The sequence below is a fragment of the Dicentrarchus labrax genome, unplaced genomic scaffold (assembly GCF_905237075.1).
Source record: "Dicentrarchus labrax unplaced genomic scaffold, dlabrax2021, whole genome shotgun sequence".
Lineage (NCBI taxonomy): Eukaryota > Metazoa > Chordata > Actinopteri > Moronidae > Dicentrarchus > Dicentrarchus labrax.
The window spans coordinates 29,946,987-29,969,136 of record NW_026136718.1 but is presented as its reverse complement, the minus strand read 5'-3'; the positions used below and the strand labels follow the sequence as shown (position 1 = coordinate 29,969,136).

The 22,150-nt window shown below is 39.6% G+C and overlaps 1 protein-coding gene across 2 annotated transcripts in view; it reads right to left on the bottom strand.

Annotated features, from left to right (window-relative positions):
- Nucleotides 1-749: 749 nt before the first annotated feature.
- LOC127350832 (neurturin) overlaps nucleotides 750-22,150 on the bottom strand; it is a 38,241-nt gene continuing 16,840 nt past the window's right edge. For both annotated transcript variants that reach the window (XM_051377868.1, XM_051377869.1), the window contains exons 2-4: nucleotides 20,354-20,415; nucleotides 11,970-12,141; nucleotides 750-2,777 (exon numbers count right to left, since the gene is read on the bottom strand). In XM_051377868.1, the coding sequence (XP_051233828.1) occupies nucleotides 2,368-2,777; nucleotides 11,970-12,141; nucleotides 20,354-20,415 (644 nt within the window). In that variant the 3' untranslated portion in view covers nucleotides 750-2,367. The remainder of the gene's footprint in view (nucleotides 2,778-11,969; nucleotides 12,142-20,353; nucleotides 20,416-22,150) is intronic.

Here is a 22,150-nt window from a genome sequence, read left to right as displayed (position 1 = left end):
CTGATTATCGTTATCGCCAAAATCCCCAAAAATATATAAATATCAGACATTATTTTTTGCCCATGTCGCCCACCCCTAGTGGTGTGTGTATATAATATTGGAAGACGACAACATTTGCTTTTATAAAATGTTGTCCTTGACCAAATGGTAAATTATTGAGCTGCCCTGAAGGAAAGGTAGAGTTGTATCACATGGTGAATGCAGATTTTGGTCTTATGAAGACCATTGTATTTACAAAACAAAACAGAAAAAGTTCTTAGTAGCATGTCTTCACATCATATATCGTATTTGGTCTTTAAACTGGTAAAGTGAGTTTTTGGTTGATTTGAGGCTGTTAATGTCTTGATTATGTTTCAAAAGAGGCTTAGCAGATGATTCAGAGATATCCAGAAATCACATTTGGCTTCATTGTGGAGGTTCACTGGATCACTGGCTTTTGGCAAATTATGGTAACAGATGTATCAAAAACTATAAAACAACCATTAAAGAGAAAAAGATGAACATTTAAACAATGTTGTTGTGTGGATGTACAGTAAGACAGTAATGTTGAAACTAAAAGTGTTACGGAAAACACATTTTTTAAGTTATGGTGACCTCAACAAATTATTGAACTTTTGGCTTTGTTAATCTACTAAATCTGCTAAATTGTCAGGAGGCTAACAAAATATAAATGTTAAAACCATGCATACATGCAGACATTGGAAGCTGATGAATCACAATTCAAACTAAAAGTAAAACCATCAATCATCTCCAAATTTAAATATATTTTAATGTAATTTATTTGAATATTAATTTAATTTAGTTTTTATTCTTTTTACAGCCAACAGCAGCAGTTCAAATAAAAGGGAATTAGCTTTGCCAGAATATGCTGTTAAATGAAAATTTATTGTAATTTGTACCATCAAATTAAATTTGTTTCATCAAGTATATTAGTAAAGTATAAATATTTTGGTGAATTTATGCAATTGGATGGTGGATCACACATGTTCACTCTAATGAACAGTAAAAGCCACCATGCCTAGCTTTAAAGGACACATCAGCCTTTTAAGTGTGTAGGAGAAACTACAGTGGCCATGAAACTTGTGAAAAGGTTGAAATGGTAGATGGACTGTACTTATATAGCGTCTTTCTAGTCTTTCGACCACTCAATGCGCTGTACACTACATGCCACACTCACCCCATTCACACACATTCATATAGTGATGTCAGTGGCTGCCATGCAAGGTGCCAACTGCTCACAGGAACAGAAACTAATCATTCATACACACTCATACACCGATGCACAGCATCAGTAGCAGTTTGGGGTTCATTGCTCAAGGACACTTCGACATGGAGCGAGACGAGCCGGGGATCCAACCACCAACCTTCCGATTAGTGGAAGACCCGCTCTACCTCTGAGCCACAGCCGCCCACTGAAAGGCCCTATCTAGAGCCAGTGTTTGTTTTGTCCGTTCTGGGCTACTGTAGGAACATGGCAGTTAAACATGGCGGACTCTGTAGAAAAGCACCTGCTCCCTCTGTAGATATCAAATCACATCTGTTATCTAAAGTAACAAAAACACAACGATTCTCATTTTCAGGTGATTATACGCTAATGAAAACATACCTATCAATATTATATTCCATTTCTGACAATAGATCCTCCTAAATGTTACACACTGGACAATTAAAATAGGTTTATTTTGATTTTGGATTGAGATACTGGTAAGTGGTTCAGGTTTTTGATTTAAGGGTTCTTTTATCTTTGACACCCGTTTAAGTTCATAGATAGCATAATAGATGACAATGTTTACAGTAAATTAATTGGCACAAATTAATAATTTGTGAACCCAAATTAAGAAACATTTGAACCATCATACCTGCTGGAGTCTGTATGTTTCAGCCACAAATGTCTGCATGCAGTTAGCCTCTTTAAATGCTAGCTTCTACTTCTACTCATATTTTCTGCAGAAAACTGGTACTACTAAAGACTTCCAACATGGCTGCCAGAGGGTGTTGCATTACCCCAAAAGCCTTCTATATGCTGAATGAAAGTGACAAAATCCAATCCACTATGGACTAGAACAGTACTGATAGTTTCCTCCTCTATGCTTATTGCTGGTGGCCCCAGGCTGGTGGCAGACAGCCAGACAGCTTGCTGGTGCCGCCAGGCTCTATCTGAAGGTATTTGAACCTCCATTGATAAAGCTAGTAGTGGTGGGACGGTCCAGGCCACTGCACTGTGGATCTCATCCCAGGCCGATTCCTCAGACCACATGAACCAGGGTCCAAGTCCAAGTCACCCACTACAGAGACCAGACTTGGAGCGTCCTGCTCTTTCACACAAGAGCATGTGTGTGTATTACAGATAGACAATATTATTTGCAATCAGCCCACACAGCTGCAGTTGGCCGCCGAGAGCCACTTAATTGTCTGCCATGTAGTCTGGGTATCCATGAAGGACACAGTCTCATAGCGAATAGGCCGACAGCAGGGGTGACTGCTGACATTCTTGCCGGAGATGCTCCCATTGGCCATCAGAGCCTTGAGGGCCAGGTCATAGTTTTTGCGGGAGCTGTGGCATGTGCCAACACAGTACTTAAAGAGGACTATCTCGTCTGAGTCGTAGCCGAGGCCGAGATCCTTCACCCGCATCTCCTTCTTCTCCAAGTGGCAGTCACGACTGTTCTTGGTCTTTTTGCGGTTCCTCTGTGACATTCTGGGTAAGTTTGGATTACGAGGGGAGCGCCGCCATCTGCTCTGCTGGATTTCCTTTCCCTGCGTCAGTGACCATTCCTCTACAAGAAAAAGGAAACGCACACAGAACACCTAGTCAATTATTTGTCTTTCAACATGCAAGTATTATAGCTCCTGTGTCTAGTATTTGAATATTTCTGACTTCTGTGGAAGTTTCGAAAACGCAGGGGATCAATATTTAACTTACCCTTTAAAAAGTTATTCATGCCACTAGGGGTCTCTCACATCAAAACACGTAAAACACAAAACATTTTAGTAGTGAGAAAACATTTTGATTAGTGTAGCTTTAAATATATTACAACTTCTATTAAAATTACCATTCCTGTCTCTAGGGCAGGATATTAATGTCACAGTCACTCTTTTTGATGACGTGATATTTTACACAAGAAAGTCATTAGTAATGTGGATGGCTAGAAGGTTACATTTATTTATTTATTTAGACATTTATGTTTATTTTACTCAGATACAGCTACAAAACCTGTCAACTTACTGTACTGCAGCCTGTATGACTACACATCACAATATAATAATATAACATCCCAAGAAATATCAGAACTAAACTGTAGTGCAGCTGTAATTGCAGCTGCATCATGGTATAAGTATACTCTGCTAACTGGTTAATAACAGGGGAACAAGCTTGAGGTATCAAAAGTTCATAAAGACATCTTGTATCACTTTTATTTACACAGCTATGTGTTAAAGAGCTCTTTTCCACTCAAATTCCTGCTGTATGAAAACACATTTGGCATGTCAACTGTGGTTAGTTAAACTCCCTCATCTACAATATCCTGGATGATGGTAAGCTGTATCAGAGAGATGAAGAGGAGGACGCTGTTTTTATTTCTGCATGAGAGCAACAACCAGGTGTCACAAACACTGACTGGAACTGTTGGATTCAGTAAAAAAAAAGAAGTCAGAAGAAGGTGTCAGTCAGGTGCTACAGGCAATGACCCTCAACCATTGACATACATAAAAATGGACGAAATGACAGCCCTGAAAAGTGAAGTCAAAACATTTCAGTTGCCCCCTGGTGTCTGACGGTAGTATAGGTCATAAACCACACCCCTTCCATGTTAGCAGATGGGACATGGGCCAATGGGCTGGATGAGTTTGGTTTTAATTAGTCATTTGAAGCTATAAAAAAGTGGTCAGCTGGGTGTATTTACAAGACTTCGCCAACCCCGATCACTACTGGCTCTGAACAGCAGTCAGTTTTCACTGCTTATGAACTTGGAATATCCTTGGAATATATCTGTCTGTGAGAACTATTCCTAAAAACTCTTCTCTTCAGATCATGACCACCGACCACCGACAGATTATCTGTAGAATTAGCACAACAAAGAATGAAGATTTATTCAGTCAAAAAAGAAGTCAAAGTAGATAGAAAGATAAATCACCCATCATCCATCCATCCATCCAATTTTTCATATGTCATTTAATGGTCCCATATTGTAGAAAGTAAGATTGCCATTTTGTGACTATAAAGCACGTCTAGGTGATATTTAAATGTTGTTAAAGTATCATAATGCTCAATCCACTGACAAATGCATACATTTCATGTTCAGAAACTGTGCCTTGAAACGAGGGTCAGGACTTTGTGATGATGTCACAACTATACAGCCCAGGTAGTCTACAATCTGTTTGTTATCTGTGGTTATCAAAAGTCAAATAAAACAAATAAAAGTATTTTTATAAATGGTAATGGCTACATTTCTATAGTGCTTTTATCCAATGCACTTTACAAGGTACCACACAGGGTGCTGGCCTGACCATCTGAAGCAATCTAGGGGTGCCCAAGTACACCTCAACATGTGGACATGTAGGGTACAAAGCTGAGACACACCCCAATGTAATTTTTAAATGTAACCAAGAAAATTAATTTGACACAAAATCTTTTTAAAGTTACAAACAAATTAAAGTAACCTGAATTATTATTTTAATTGAATTGAATTTAAAATGTTTTAATTTATCTGATCTAATTTAATTTAATCTAGCGTAATCTAGTTCTATTTCACAGTCCTATGTATTGATTTCACATTGACTGGGGCAGACCAGTCACCTGTCAACCAATGACTGCAGACAGAGTCAATTAACTCAGAAACATGATATCATGATCTGTTCTCTCAGGGGTTCTGTCTGTCCCTCAGTAAAAGTTGCTTCCAGCAGCTTTGTGATTAGCTCTTAAGAGGAAATCTTTGCTAGGAATTTTTCACGCTATTTAGGAGGACTGCTGGTGGTTTGTGAATACGGCCACAGATGTCTGCTCTGGCCTTTACAGAAAGGTGAAAAACTTCTCACACTTAAGTTTATGCACTAGATTAGAATGGACTTTTATGAGCCAGCAGGCTAGAGCATTTGTGATTAAATTGAAAGCAGACATTGGTGGTGAAACCTTGGCGGAAGTAGAATTCCTCTGGTTATCAGCTGAGTGAAAATGTCACTAGATTCAGAGTCATTACCAGGGGAGCTGAGCAACTGGCTGAAATCCAACAGGAGCTTTCTCAGTTACCGGGAACATTTTAAATAAGATTTACCCACTGGGCTGTGCAGACCTGGCCCAGGTGTTTGACTGATTTAATTTCTACTTCCTGACCTGGGGACGGCTTTGCCCTGCACTTTCTCTAAATGCCTCCACACAATCATTTCCTAAGGGGATGGTTATTACCACTGTAGAATGCTCATTTACAGTAACATAGGTGCTTGTCAGTTCATACCTTGATGTTTATGAAAAGAAACGTGTAATCATGAGGAAATAAACAACAACAGAAAAATGCACATACATATTCCCCAGGTGAAGAGCAGAGGACCCTCTCAGTGAAACTCCACTAAGGTACATATTCAGCCGTGTTAAAACAAGCCAAATGGGTTTGCATTATTTCATGTAATTATACAACTATTCCTCAATACATTTCAATTGGGCAATGTTCAGACAATCATATGTAACTGTGCTAAACATTATGATTGTTTTTAGAGAGAGTGCAGTCATGAGAATGTCTCAGTGTGATTCTTTAGTGTCTCAGACATTTTTCATCACTGTTGTAAAAATGGATTCATAAAAGGAGAAACAGCCTGTCAGTATCAGCAGTGATTGACACAATGCAGAAACTGCTTCAAGCACTACAGTACTTGTACCCATCTTTGTGCTTCTATGTCTTTGAGTTCATATTTATTTATTAGATCTTAGTGCTGCATTGGACACCATTGACCATAATATTCTTTTACAGAGACTTGAGCATCAAATTGGCAGGAACCGCACTAACCTGGTTTAAGTCATACTTATCAGATCGTTCTCAGTTTGTACACGTTAACAATGAATCATCCATAAATACTAAAGTTAGTCATGGAGTTCCACAAGGTTCTGAACCAATTCTGTTCACTTTATATATGCTTCCTTTAGGCAACATTATTAGGAAACACTCCATAACTTTCATTGTTATGCAGATGATACACAGTTATATCTATCAATCAAGCCCGATGAAATTAATCAATTATCTTAATTACAAACATGTCTTAAGGACATAAAATCCTCGATGAGCAGCAATTTTCTGATGCTAAACTCAGAAAAAAACTAAATTCTTGTACTAGGCCCCAAACACCTCCGAGACTAACTGTCTTAAGATATAGTTACTCTAGATGCTATTACCTTGGCCTCTAGCACCACCGTTAGGAATCCTGAAGTTATCTTCGACTGCCTTTTTTCATTTACATAACATTACAAAAATCAGACACATCCTGTCACAGACGGATGCAGAAAAACTAATCCATGCATTTGTTACTTCTAGGCTGGATTATTGCAACTCCTTATTATCAGGTTGCCCCAATAAGTCCATAAAGACTCTCCAATTAATTCAGAACACTGCAGCACGAGTACTGACAGGAACTAAGAAAAGAGATCATATGTCTCCTGAATTAGCTTTTCAGCACTGGCTCCCTGTAAAATTCAGAATAGAATTTAAAACCCTCCTCTTTACCTACAAAGCTCTTCATGGTCAGGCCCCTTTATATCTTAAAGAGCTCATAGTACCCTATTACCCCATTAGAACACGTTCCTCTTTGATAAAGCTTATAGTTAGGGCTTGCTCAGGGGAGTCCTGAACCATCCCTTAGTTATGCTGCTACAGGCCTAGACTATTGGGGATTTCCCATGATGCAATGAGCTCCTCTCATCCGCTCCCTCTCTTTATGCACACATTCATGTCCCATTAATGCATGTTACTAACTTCCCTTCTTCCCCGGGGTTCCCCGGTGGAGCCTCCTGCCATGGTCCTGCTTGACTCCCACTGCTAATATTACTGATATTATTGTTATTATTACTAGTATTATTAGTACTGTTACTATTATTACTATAACCACTGCTCATTGTCCCCCATCGTTGTTGTAGTTGCCATCATCTTTTTCATGTTCATCATCATCATCATCAGTCACTACTATTATGGTAAATGGTAAATGGACCTGTACTTGTATAGCGCCTTTCTAGTCTTCCGACCACTCAAAGCGCTTTTACACTACGTGCCACATTCACCCTTTCACACACATTCACACAGTGATGGCAAAGTCCATCTAACAAAAACTAACATTCATACACATTCACACACCAATGCACGGCATCGGGAGCATTTGGGGTTCAGTATCTTGCTCAAGGATCCGGAGCCGGGGATCGAACCCCGATTCCTGACAGTGGTGCTAGAGGCCAAAGCAATGCCATCTAGTGTAACTATATCTTTGGACAGCGAGTCTCTAAGGTTTTTGGGGCCAAGAACAAGAATTTTGTTTTTTTCTGAGTTTAACATCAGGAAATTGCAGCTCATCCAGGATTTTATGTCCTTAAGACATGTATGTAATTTAGATAATTGATTAATTTCATCGGGCTTGATCGATAGATATAACTGGGTATCATCTGCATAACAGTGAAAGTTAATGGAGTGATTCCTAATAATGTTGCCTAAAGGGAGCATATATAAAGTAAATAGTATTGGTCCAAGTACAGAACCTTGTGAAACTCCATGACTAACTGTAGTATTTATTGAAGATTCATCGTTAACATGTATAAACTGCGAACGATCTGATAAATATGACTTAAACCAGCTTAGTGCGGTTCCTTTAATGCCAATTTGATGCTCAAGTCTCCGTAAAAGAATATCATGGTCAATGGTGTCAAATGCAGCACTAAAATCTAATAATACAAGTACAGAGACAAGTCCATTGTCAGAACAGTCAGAAGGTCATTATTAACTTTAACCAGAGCTGTCTCTGTGCTGTGATGAACTCTAAATCCTGACTGAAAATCCTCAAATAAACTTTTCTTATGTAGAAAGTCACACAACTCTTTGGCGACTACTTTCTCCAGAATCTTAGAGAGGAAGGGGAGGTTAGAGATTGGTCTATAGTTGGCTAAAACCCCTGGGTCAAGAGTGGGCTTTTTAAGAAGGGGTTTAATTACAGCTACTTTAAAGGACTGTGGTACATATCCTGATAATAAAGAAAGATTAATCATATCCAGTAAAGAAGTGCCAATTAAGGGTACGACTTCTTTAAGCAGCCTAGTTGGGATCGGGTCTAATAGACAGGTTGATGGCTTTGATGAAGAAATTATTGATGTTAACTCGATAGCAGAAAAACAGTCTAAATATATATCTAAGTTTACATTAGTAAAAGTCCCTGAACTTGGAGAGTCACTGATAACTGTTGATGGCAGTCGGTGATTAATTTTCTCTCTAATAGTAATAATTTTATTATAAAAGAAGCTCATGAAGTCATTGCTACTTAAGTTTATGGGGATATGTGGCTCAATAGAGTTGTGACTCTCTGTCAGCCTGGCTACAGTGCTGAAGAGGAACCTAGGGTTATTCTTATTTTCTTCTATTAGTGCTGAATAATAGGCTCCTCTGGCATTACGGAGGGCCTTTTTAAAAGTTTTAAGATTATCTTGCCAAATTTGGCGATATACTGATAATTTGGAAGAGCGCCATTTCCTTTCAGATTTCCTAGCTATTTGCTTTAACTGGCGGGTTTGGTGGTTGTACCACGGTGCTAGTCTCCTATGTTTTAATAATTTCCTTTTTATAGGAGTGATAGAGTCTAATGTTGATCGTAGTGAGCCTGCAGCACTATCAACAAGATTATCAATTTCAGAGGGACTAAAGTCGTTATAGGACTCTGTTAAATTCAGACATGGCATTGAATTAAAAACTGAAGGAATCTCCTCCTTAAATTTAGCTACAGCACTGTCAGATAGACATCTGCTGTAGGAAGTTTTGCCTAATGGCTTATAATCTAATAGCATGAATTCAAAAGTTATTAAATAATGGTCAGATAGGAAAGGATTATGTGGGAAGACTATTAAATGTTCAATATTGATTGATAGAACAAGGTCAAGAGTGTGATTAAAACAATGAGTTGGTTTATTTACACTCTGACAGAAGCCAATTGAGTCTATTAATGATATAAATGCGTTACTAAGGCTGTCATTGTCAACATCCGCATGAATAGTAAAATCACCTACAATAATTACTTTATCTGATTTAAGGACTAAACTTGATAAAAACTCTGAGAATTCAGATATAAAATCAGGGTAACACTTTATAATGAGTACACACTATTAAGCATTAGTTAAGCATGAATAAATAATGAATTCATCATTTATAACGCATGAATACACATTAGTATGTAGTTTATAAACACAGTTAAAACATTTTTATTCATCATTGATAAGCACATTAGTTATGGATTAGTAAATACTGAATTCATCATTTATAAAGCATGATTCTGCTGTAAATAGTCATTACTATGTGGTTTATAATCACAGTTATAAATGTTTTACTCTTCATTGTACTGTACATTTCTGCATGCACTTATTAAATCCTTAATAAGCCATAGATAGTGCTCACTTTAGCTTTTATTCTATAATGCTACCAAACAAAGCAGATAAGTCCAAAATACTTAATTAAGGAGTAGTGCTTTGTAACTGTGAATTCCTGCATTAATAACTGTTTATAGGCCATCATTAGAAAATTAATTTGTTGTGGGTTTTATAGAACATCTGCTAACACAGTCACTAATCATTAATACATGTCTGAATAGTGGATGTGCAAGTGCATGCAGAAATGTACAGTACAATGAAGAGTAAAACATTTATAACTGTGATTATAAGCCACATAGTAATGACTATTTACAGCAGAATCATGCTTTATAAATGATGAATTCAGTATTTACTAATCCATAACTAATGTGCTTATCAATGATGAATAAAACATTTTTAACTGTGTTTATAAACTACATACTAATGTGTATTCATGCGTTATAAATGATGAATTCATTATTTATTCATGCTTAACTAATGCTTAATAGTGTGTACTCATTATAAAGTGTTACCAAAATCAGAGTACGGTCCAGGAGCGCGGTACACTATAACAAATAGAACTGGCTGCAGTGTTTTCCAGTTTGGGTGAGAAAGACTAAGAACAAGGCTTTCAAATGAATTATAATTTAGTTTAGGTTTAGGGTCCATTAAAACGCTCGAATCATATATGGCTGTCACTCCACCTCCTCGGCCGGTAAGTCGAGGAATGTGAGTATTATTATGACGGGGGACAGGGGGTGGATTCATTTAGGCTAACATACTCCTCGTGGGACAACCAGGTCTCAGTAAGACAAAGTAAATCAATATCATAATCTGATAATAATTCATTCACTAAAACAGCTTTAGAGGACAGAGACCTGATATTTAACAGTCCACATTTCATTCTCTTATTTTGTGCTACTGAGCAGTTAGTTTTAATTTTTATTAGGTTTTTAACTCCTCTTGTTTTTATTTCTTTAAATAATTTAGGTGGTCGGGGGACAGACACAGTCTCTATGGGGGTTTGGGTGGGTGACTGTTCTAAAGAAAGCACAGAGAAGTGTGTAAGACAGCAGCTCTGCTTCCTGGTCCTAACTCTGGACTGTCAGGTTTTAGAAATAAACTTCGCCATGTTGCTAGATAAGAGAGCCGATCCATCCAAAGTGGGATGGATGCCGTCTCTCCTAATCAAATGCAAAAAAGCATGTATTTCTGGACTGGGTCTTTAACATGTCTACAATATGACTAACAGGTCTTCCACTACTTTTCCAGAATTTTAGTAAACAGAGCTTTTCCCCCCATCTTCTCTGCTACTATCTCAACATCCACAATATGATCCTATGAACTTCAAGTGGTGGACAAAATGTCATCCTTGACTGTATCATATCATCTACTCAACCTGCATGCTGGTTGTACAGGATACAGCATATACAGCCCATTTACTCTGATTTATTTTCTGTGTTTTAAAATAACAAAGATTATTAATTATTAAAACAACTAGGGCAGACTGATGCTTGAAGTACACACCTTTAAACTGACTGAATTATTTCAGATTTTTTAATATGAATTTGTATTATTAGATGAGGTATTATTCATCAGATACAAAAGTGAGGTCTGGTTTGGCTACTTACCAGACTGACTGGTAGAATAAACAGACACACAATCCACATTCATTCATCTAATTTCTGTGCTAGCTGTGATGAACAGGACTGTGATGCATGACAGGAACCTGCAGGTTGAACTGATTATTTTTATCCTGTTACACACAGGGGCCCTCGCTCAGTCGACCAAGGTCATACTCAGTGTTGAAAACTACCAGGCAAATTTCCAGAGGCTATATTAATCATCCAGGAGTGACATGCTGCTATTTTATGGCCTCCATTTCAGATTTATGAAGCTATGTTTTCAGCGTCTTAGCTGCACAAAAAGTAAGTAAGGGTACAATGACGGATGAAAAGACTGAAGAATGAAGAGTGCCCTCATGAACTTATAAAAGCGTAGCACTGTATCCCTGCAGTTAGCCAGTGTAACATGGCCAGAAGAAAATATTTTGTGTTGCCACTGGGCAAGAGAGTATGGTCAGCTGTAGCACTGTATTTGTGCATTGTTTTGGTCTGAGATGCTGGTGCCACATCTAGTAGCAGTGAACTTCATATATATGACTACCATCAAGCTAATAGACATGTGAACAAAGATGTTATTTGAAGACTAACATTGGGTTTTAACTCTAATATTTTGTGGTTAACCTTGTGTAACCACAAAATGTTGCCAAATGGGAGGTGATATTTAGGTTATCTATGCTAATAATAAGCTTAATATTAGTACAACAACAACAAAGAGTAGATTGTAGCCGTGCTGAGACCTTGCTGATGAAACAAGAACATGAAATACTTACCAACAGCTTCAGACCAGGGTGTGTGGACTCTGCCCTGTTCCAGTTCCTCTGCAGGAGACCAGGAGGGATGCCTGAGGACACCCTGGAGATCTGACTGAGCTTCTTTATTCTCGTCCTCAGAAAACACATCTTCCACCAGTGTCAGCAACGATGCCACCACCCACAGCATCACCTGACAATATCAAGGTGCACATACTGGAGGTCAGCAGGCTGGCTGGTTGGATGGAGGGAAGCTGGAAGATTCACTGATTTATTTGCACTTTATCGTAAAAAGAAACAGAAACCCGATTCATTGGTACTTTTGGACAGAAGTATGGCTGCCAAGCATAAAACAAAAAAAAGCAAAACAGAGGTAGCTACATTTCTTGGCATGTTATCAATGTCAGTATCACAATGTACTTGCACACTTGCATGAGATACTAATAAAACAAAGACTCACTCTTGAAAACATTAGCTTCCAGTTGTAGTTTGGGAGGCAGACACCCTCACCACATTTAAGAGTAGGCTTAAGACATTCCTCTTTGATAAAGCTTATAGTTAGGGCTGGATCAGGTGAGTCCTGAACCATCCCTTAGTTATGCTGCTATAGGCCTAGACTATCGGGCGATTTCCCACGGTGCACTGAGCCCCTCTGTTCCTCTCTCTCTCTCTTTCTGCACTCATTCATGTGCCATTAATGCATGTTACTAACTTCACTTCTTTCACGGAGTTCTTGTACTTTCTCGTCTCGCAGGTTCTCATGGATCCTGGTGGAGCCTCCTGCCATGGTCCTGCTTGACTGCCATTGCTAATATCACTGATATTATTATTATTATTATTGTCACTGCTCATTGTCCCCCATCGTTGCTGTTGTCGTCGTCATCATCTTCTTCATGTTCATCATCAGTTACTACTATTAGTGTAGTTGTTGCTACTGTTGTTGCTGTGTAACTGTCTCTCTCTCTCTCTCTCTCTTTCTCTCTCAATTCAATTCAAATTCAAAATGGGCTTTATTGGCATTAAAGTTTATTCTTAAAAAACTATTTTGCCAAAGCAAAGCATCAAAATACAATACAATAAGTTGAAATATTCAGACAATACACAATATGAAAGATATATACATAATGAACATTATATTAGTTATATACAGTGTGTGTGTGTGTGTGTGTGTGTGTGTGTGTGTGTGTGTGTGTGTGTGTGTGTGCGCCTTGATCACTCACTGTCCCTCAGGTTGTGGAATGTTAATACATACTGGGCAGCAAGGTGTGCCCGCTCTCCTTCTCCGAGGAGTATTTTTAATTTGGAGAGGTCGTTCAGCTCTTTGAAATCTGGAACCAAAGAGCTGAACTTGTTCAAATACATTTTTCTCGTGCCATTTAATTTTGTACATTGTAGGATAAATTGCTGTCTCAACCTCACCTGTCCAACAGGGACCACATTTTCTGTTTTCTTTTGGTTGCCATGATTTTTTGTGTCTTCCTGTTTGGATTGGCAGTTTGTGGTCACTGAGCCTGTACTTGGTTAGGATCTGTCTCTGCTTTCTATCTCTGACAGTAGAGAGATATTCTGCTCATTCATAATCTCTTTTAAGGGCAAGATAACATTCCAATCTACATTGGCTTTTAGTTGTTTCTTCCCAATGGTCCAGATAGCTTTCTTTACATTGTGCTATCATTTGCTTTACTCTGATTACAGTTTGTAGAGCAGTGTTGTTGTGAGGCTGGTCAGAGTGTGTCTGAGAGGGGGCAGTTAGCCTCAGTACCAACTGACATAGGGGACTCTTTTCTGGGCTCAGCTCTTGGGTTTGGAGGGCTTTGGAGTGGAGGGTGTCTCTGGGGCTGGATTTCAGGTGGTTAAAAAAGTTGAGCTTTCTCTTCTGAATGTTAATTATCAGTGGGTATCTGCCTAATTCTGCTCTACATGCATTTGTTGGTGTGTTTCTGTCTACGTGTAAAATGTATCTTCAGAATTCTGCATGTAGAGATTCTGTTGGATGTTTGTCCCAAAAGGTAAAGCTCTGATGACTGAGTGGACCCCATACTTCACTACCGTATAGCGCAATGGGCTGGATGACACTATCAAATATATATATTTTTTGGAATATGGAAATTATAAATTTAATTAAAACTAAATAAAAACTTAATTGCATATAGAGCTCTTCGAGCTTTTTCTTTTAGAGCATTCACTGCCATGTTGAAACTCCCTGATGCTGTTATGGTTATACCAAGGTAGGTATAACTCATGCTGTGTTCAATGACATGATTATTGATGGTAAATTGGTGTTTGTTCTCATGACACCTGGGGCGGGAGCAGCACATTTATCTAACTCAACAGCCAGTTCATTTATATACACATTAAATAAAGTCGGACTTAGATTGCAACCCTGCCGAACGCCTCTTCTCTGGGGGAAGAAATCAGTTAGTTTGTCTCCAATTTTAACAGCACACATGTTTTCCAAAATACATTGATTTAACCAGATCATACATTTTGCCACCTATACCACAGTTTAAAAGTCTGTAATAGAGCCCTTCATGCCAAATAGAGTCGAAAGCTTTCTTGAAATCAATAAAGCAGGTGAATACTTTTCCATTCTTAGTTTGTTGTACATGTTTGTTGATTAAAGTGTGAAGGGTATATACATGGTCGGTGGTGCGGTGTTTTGGGAGGAAGCCAATCTGACTTTTACTTAAGATTGACTGTTCCTCAAGGAAATCTAGTGTTCTTGTATCAAGAATACTACAGAATAGTTTACCTAGACAGCTGCTGACACAGATGCCACGGTAGTTATTAGGGTTTGATTTTTTGATTTTTTCTTATATATTGATCTGAATTGATTTGATTGATTGGTATGTCTTTGTACAGATTTTCAAAATGTGATCTCCAGATGTCACCGTTTTGGATGGGTAATGTCTGCTCTTGCTTTGTGTTGAACTTGTTCTACATATCCCAGAATTGATTTTGGTTAATGGCATTCTCAATATCTTCAAGTTTCAATTGGGTATAATTTTGTTTTTTTGATCCTAATTGTGTATTTATATGTATTTAAAATTTCATTGTATCGAATGCGCAGGGCTGGGTTGTTCGGTTGGCGGTGTTTCTCATTTGCTATTTTTCTCAGCTCTTTTCTGATTGTTTTGCATTCTTGATCAAACCATTTGTCAGTATTTTGCCTTTTAACAGGTCTCCGTCTTTGCATTATCAGGTCAGCCCTAATAGCTGCCTTATGAAATATCATATTGATATCCTCAATGGCCTTGTTTACCCCATCTCTAGTAGGGACATGATTTTGATTATATATTGATATGCAATTCATCAAATCAGGGGAGTTCAAAGCCTTGATGAATTTGTCTACACTGTCTGGGGCCAATCTGTAAGAAGGATTTAATTTATACAGCTTACTGGGTTCCCTTTTTGTGTCACTAATTTGACCTGACAATTTAAAGAACACATTAATTTGGTTGTGGTCTGAAAGGGGGGATTGCTGTCTGACAGTGAATGCACTGATAGTTGAGGGGTCCATGTCAGTGATTGCATAGTCTACAACACTAGACCCAAGAGCTGAGGAGTATGTGAACCTCCCTAAAGAGTCCCCTCTGAACCTACCATTAACTATGTACAGGCCTAAGGCCCGACAGAGATGCATCTCCCTGCCACTTTGATTTAATATTGAGTCAAGGTTATTCCGACGGGTGATGTTTGGTGTGGTAAACAGGGGGCCTGACCGAATACATGGTTGTTGCCCTGTGTGTCAATGATATCAGGTTCAATTCCGGTACGTCCATTCAGACCTCCAGTTAGAAGTACATTTCCCTGGGCTTGGAAATAGGCAATTTCTGAATTAAGGGTGTCAAAAATGTCCTCTTCAAAATAAGGACAATCCGATGGGGGTATGTAAATTGCACTGAGGTATAGATCCCTATCGGTTATGCCTAGGGTTTGATCTAACCTCAACCAAATGTGCGATTTACCCTGTTTTACTGGTGAGGTCTGATTGCAAAGATCTCTATTATACCACACCAAAATCCCCCCCCATGTTCTGCCCTTGCGTGTGTTTTTTAGTTTTATGGAGGGCACTATGACTTCATTATATCCTGGGGGACAGTGAGTGAGCAAATCATCTTGACACCATGTTTCTGTGAATACAATGATATCAACGTCTTTGATAGATTTCATGAAATCAGGGTAGTGGAGACCCTGAATATTCCAACAGCTTATATGAAATGAACGCATCAAAAAAGAAAACAATCAAAATGAACCTGTATAGTGAGACAAATATTTAAAAAACCTACTATCTATATATTTAAAATAATAATTTGATATTAATTCCATGAAATGTACTATTTTCAATAATATTACCATTGTACTGACTACTACTATTGCTATTACTATTACTAACTAACAAATATATGTCCATGTTGTTTTGGAACTCAAATTTGAAAGTGCTCTGAGTAAATATATCTTGGGGGTCTGTGATGGTCTCTGAAGCTTCTGGTAGAAGAGAGGGTGGAAGGGCTGCGTCCTAGGGCCGTGTCTTTGAGGGTCTTTGCAAAGATATTCACCGTCTCTCTGTGTAGATGGAGTCCATCGTAGAGGTCCCAGGTGAGGGCCAGGTGGACGTTGGGTAAGGTGGCACAACCTCTTCTGATCTCCATATTGATGACATGGATGACGTGAGGAGGGGTGTCTGTCCTAGGCAGCAGGGTGGAGATCACGATGCGGGTGTCAGGGAATTCCTTGGTGGCCTGCTCCGCCATCTTTCTCACTGCCTCAGCAGTGTCCCTTCGGAGGTTGTGCAGGTCGTTTGTTCCTGTGTGGATCATCAGGCATTGAGGGCTCCCGAGGGTCTCCTTTCTCAACAGCTTCATTGCCTGGCCTGTGGTGCTTCAACGTTTAGACAGCACTTTCTTAAAAGGAAAAAGCTTGTTGGTTTCCAGGAATTTCCCGTTTGAGTCAGCCAGCAGGACCACTTGTGGGGCTTGTTCTTCAGGCTGAGTGGAGGGCAGCTGGGATGGACAGAGTTGACTGTTGGGAGCTGGCTGTGTGGGTGTTGGTAGGGTGCAGAGCAGAGATGGTGGGACAGAGACAAGGCAGGGGTTTGGAAGACTAGCAGGGAGAGTCTGTGTCTCTGTCTCTGTAGTTGTCTTTGTGGGGACTGTTGAAAGTTGGTCTGTCAGGTGTCGGACTTGCCTGGTTCCTTTCTCTGTTCTCAGTGTCCTCCTTCACTTTGGCCCGGAGCACACTGTTCTCCTGTTTTAGTGCCTCTACACTTCCTCTTAGCTCAGATGTCGAGGCCTGGTTGTCTCTCTTGAGCTGCTGGAGCTCCTCTTGAAGCTGCTGCACAATGTTGTCTAGGGGCCAGACAGCCTGGCCTGGGTCAGCTCTTTGAATTCAGCAAAGTCCAGCTCCAGCAGGGCTATACTCTCCTTCAGGAGCTGGCAGGTGTGGGAGGGGCAGAGATGGACAAGGTGGTGGGGTTCTCTGTTGGGCTCTCGTCATCTTCACTGTCACACGGAACATTGCACCTCTTGGTGTCCACCTCAGCTTTGATCAGGGAGAAAACTTCTTCAAAGGATTTCAAGTTTGCTTTGCCCTCCTGGACCATCACCTTTCCCTTTGTGTAGTAGGTGATGGTGAGCAGGGGGTCATCCTTGTTCATGTGTTTATCCTTACAAATCTTCAACCGGCCTCCTGAACCGATGCCCTCACTGGAGATTTAAGGATATTTCTTGCATAGACTTTCCTTCCAGATGTATATGGAGTCTGTGAAGAATATGAGGTTGTTCTTCTTCCTCCCTTCTTTGTGTAGTGCGTAGTCTGTGAACAAGACTTCTTTGTTCTCCTGAAGTGTCTTTTCCTTAAACTTCTCCCTGGCTGCTGCACTCTTGCAGAGAGCAGGGTATTTAACCTCCCTGCTCTCTGTTCTCTGCTTGGCTGTTTCCATGGCGACCACTTTGTTTGTTTACTGTGGGCTAACTCTTTACTGTTGCTAGCTTTTTTAGCCTTTAAACACAGTTATTAATGTTATGATTTTTGGTTTGTTCTTTTCCTCCTTATCTTCATAAAACACGTCTTCTGTTATCTTATTTAGCCTGCTTCCTCCTTAGAAAGGTTCTACACTGTGGCAGGTGGTAGCTTACAGCAGTTGATACACAGTTGCCAGCTAGCTTTTGACAGTCAGCTGGTTGTTTTCATTTAAAAAATATATCCAAAAATGGTATTTTCTTTCTTCTGCTGATAAAGTATTTACCTTTTCTTTAGAGTCCTTTTTGAAGAAAATTCGATGGTTTTTTTGCAAAATGTCGCACTGTTTAGGTCCATGTTTGAGATGAGCACTTTGGTCAACTTTGGTTGTTTTAAAGTGCTTAACAAATAAAGTTGGATTGGATTGGATGAATTCAGGAGCACATTTTTCATGCAGCCTTTTCTAGTGGAGATTTCTCTCTCTCTCTCTCTCTCTCTCTCTCTCTCTCTCTCTCCTCCCTCTCACCAACTGGTCGAGGCAGATGACCCCACTAAAGGGGAGGGGGTGGCCTGCTCCTGGCAGTTTTTCCTTGCCCCTGTCGCCAAGTGCTTGCTCATGGTGGTACTGTTGGGTCTCTGTAAATGTTATAAGGAGTTCGGTCTAGACCTGCTCTACTTGAAAAGTGTCCTGAGATAACTTCTGTTATGGATTGGCACTATACAAATAAAATTGAATTGAATTGAATTGAAAAAGATAGTGCTACTGGTGGTAAAAACAATCCAATGGGAACCATGAATGTTAGTATTTCACTATATTTCACTAGATAGCTGGTAGCACCAGTTAGATGAAAACTCAAGCAATCATTAGGTTTCATCACCATGAGACCACTTTAAAATAACATTTTCAGGATCATTTTGATGATGAGTTGTAATAGGTTGAATGGTGCTCTGTTATCTCCACTCTGCGCCCTGTACGCCTCTTCTTGCGCTGTAACCTGGGTTGACTGGCTCTCTTGTCACACACTAGTGATGGGAATTCCGGTTCTTTTTAGTGAGCCAGATTATTTGGCTCAGCTCACCAAGAAGAGCCGGCTCTTTCGGCTCCCAAAAGGCTCCCAAGCACCTCTTCATTTGACCACTTATACCTTTTATAATTCAGCCAAATTTAGCATTGTTTGACTTACGATTTGTATGTGTACACATATATCACTTAAATTATTCAATACACCCTTTGTACTGAAGTATTCAAAAGTAAAAAATTACATTTTCTAATATCATTAAATTGCTGTAGCCAATTGTTTTCATTCCATTTCCAGACCCTTGTAACTCTCTGAAACCACCCAATGAATGGACTAACTTGCTCATAGAACCACTCTACAACACAAAGCAGATAGAAACACCTGTAAAAATTTAAGCATAGATATTTAAAAAGAGGACACTTTGCTTTGTTAATGCCCACCACTGACATTTGGACAATTAAAACCAACTGCATGCACGGAGCGGCGTGGAGATCATCATATCATTCTGCCTTTTATTACTTTACAAAAAAAACCGACACATCACTATCACGCACCCTTATCTATGTTGGATCATATTTTGTGGAATTTTCTGGTTTTCCCTCTGATGTCCTCTGCCTCAGCCACGACACAGAAAGCTTTACTTGTTGCTAAAGTAACACTAACTGCTAACTGCTAACTGTTGCTATCTGTAATGTTAACTACCATCAACTGGTTAGCTCAGTTATCTGTGCTACCAGGACTAGGAGTTTGGAGCACTGGAAGAAGTGTTGGTGTTTACACTGCTAGTAAAGAGCTTTGTACGGTCAAGGGGAAAATATTTTTCAGGCCTGGGGAGGGGAGTTGCACCTGTGGTGTGCCAGAATCGTAGCCGGGCTAGCGAGCACCATAGCTGGGCTCAGCTGCCCTGTGGTCATCATGGCAGAGAGACTGAAGCGAGTAACAAAGTGAGACAAGAGTAAATCATTGGCTTTTAGTAGTTGCTTGGTGAAATAAAAGGCTGCAGAGAGACAGCAAGTTGGCTTTTTAGTATTTGCATTTAATTCAGGGATATGCAGTGTTACATACTTTGTGGAAACTAAAACGTACCATAGGTAAGCTGATCTATCCCCTATCAGCTCTTTGACATGGAAATTTTGTCTGGCTTTAAGCCTATAGAGGCCCTGTCCCCACGGCCTTGTGGGATACCTGCAGCCATCACCTGCATCTCTTTAATTACTTAATTGACACATGACACCTTCTCACCACACAGGTAAGGTTAATATTTTAACATCACTTATAAAATTAGTTTCTCTGCGTTGTCTAGCAGCAAGGTAAGGGTCAGATCAAATGGGCAATGTAGTGGAAGCTGGCCGATGGTGAAACGTATATACCAACAGTCTGCCGGCAAATCCCACTGGCCTACTTCTCATATATTCACACACTCACCTTCCAGTTCTTCAGGTGATGCTGGGTAGTCGACACCTCCTGCCTCCACCAAGTTTTTCCATCTGAAAAAGGAAAATGATAATAATAAAGACAAGCTCTTCATTCAATAGCCTAACTGTTCTTTTTAAATCCCTTGTCTCTGTCTCTGTCTTTCTGTATTTACCTCTGTCTCTGTCCTTCCGTCTTTACCTCTGCCTCTGTCCTTCTGTCTTTACCTCTGTCTCTGTCTCTCTCTCTCTCTCTCTCTCTCTCTCTCTCACCCCAACTGATCGAGGCAGACGACCACCCACCTAGAGCTGAAGGATCTGTCCTAGGTTTCTGCCTCTTAACAGGCAGTTTTTCCTTGCCCTTGTCGCTAAGTGCTTGCTCATGGTGGTACTGTTGGGTCTCTGTAAATAATGTAATAACGGGTTCGGTCTAGACCTGCTCTATTTGAAAAGTGGCCTGAGATAACTTCTGTTATGAACTGGCGCTATACAAAAAAAAGGGAATTGAAATTTAATTGTTCTTCACCCATGTCATTTATATGTACTGGTACACACCACAAGATTAACGTCACAAACAAAAGGCCAACTCATCAGTCCATCAAACAGATACCCCAACAAATCCAAACTCCTACACTTACAAAAGGGAGAGACAACAAAACAAAATATTTTAGGTGTTTTGTTTGTGATTGAATTGGGACTGTGTTGTTTCTTTGATGTAAGTGACTGTGTCTTCAGTTCCTAATTAAGCTACTTAATGTAATATTCATTGGTAGGTTTTCCTTAGTGTATGATCACCTGAAAATAAGTTTCCTTAAAGTAAATTCATTACCTTAGAATGAGCTGTTTTTACCTACAGAAGGAGTGTGTCCTCTTCTACAGAGTTCACTATGTTGAACCTCCATGTTTCTACAGTAGCTTAGAATGGTCAGATCAAACACTGGCTCTAAATAGAGCCTTTAGTTTTTTGCAAGTTTTTTTAAGGTGTTTCCCTTGGTTGCAATCTGCAATCTCACCCCTAGATGCCTGTAAATCTTACAGGAATCTTATCTTCCTTTAACTGGCCTCTGTAAAACAACAGCTGGCCCCTGTGGGGCTAGAACTGCCATTTGCCTCATAAAACAAATTACTGTCTGATGGGTGATGATGATGGCGATCACACTTCAGACATACTGACATACTGACCCAAGAGCAGCAACCTTTATGTAAAGATTTCAGAAAAATGTGGATTGGTGGCAATTTCTGTCATTCCACTAACCAAACTGAGACATTAAAAACAGAGGGTTACATGAGGGTTTGAGTGAGATCATGACATGATGATAGGACTTTTACATTCACAGCACAATCACTTGGATTATACCCAGGTGGACACCATGCCATTTTAAAATAGAAATCAGAAAAAAAGGTTAAAACTTTGCACCAATGGACATGACTGACACAAGAGTGATTGAACATAATCTGTGTCCCATTTTAGCAAAATCAACAGTTCATGAACAGTTACATCATATTGGATGGACTCCATCTTACCAGACCTAAACCGAAGTGCTTGTGTCTGAACACAGTGGTTCCGACCAGTCAGCGCCCTATGAGGAACTACTAGCAGCTACAACAAGGGCTACAGGTGTGGTTTAACGCTAGGTCTATGTGATGTGTGTGAGAAGTAACTGCTCAAAAACAAGAATGGTGTCTGGTAAAAAGGTCAGTACTGATGCTACTAGCATCAGTTCTGTAGTATTTCTTAATTGAAAGAAGAGCAAACATCACACATCTGTAACATCATATATAATGCATTTGTTAATGTCATTCGACCAAG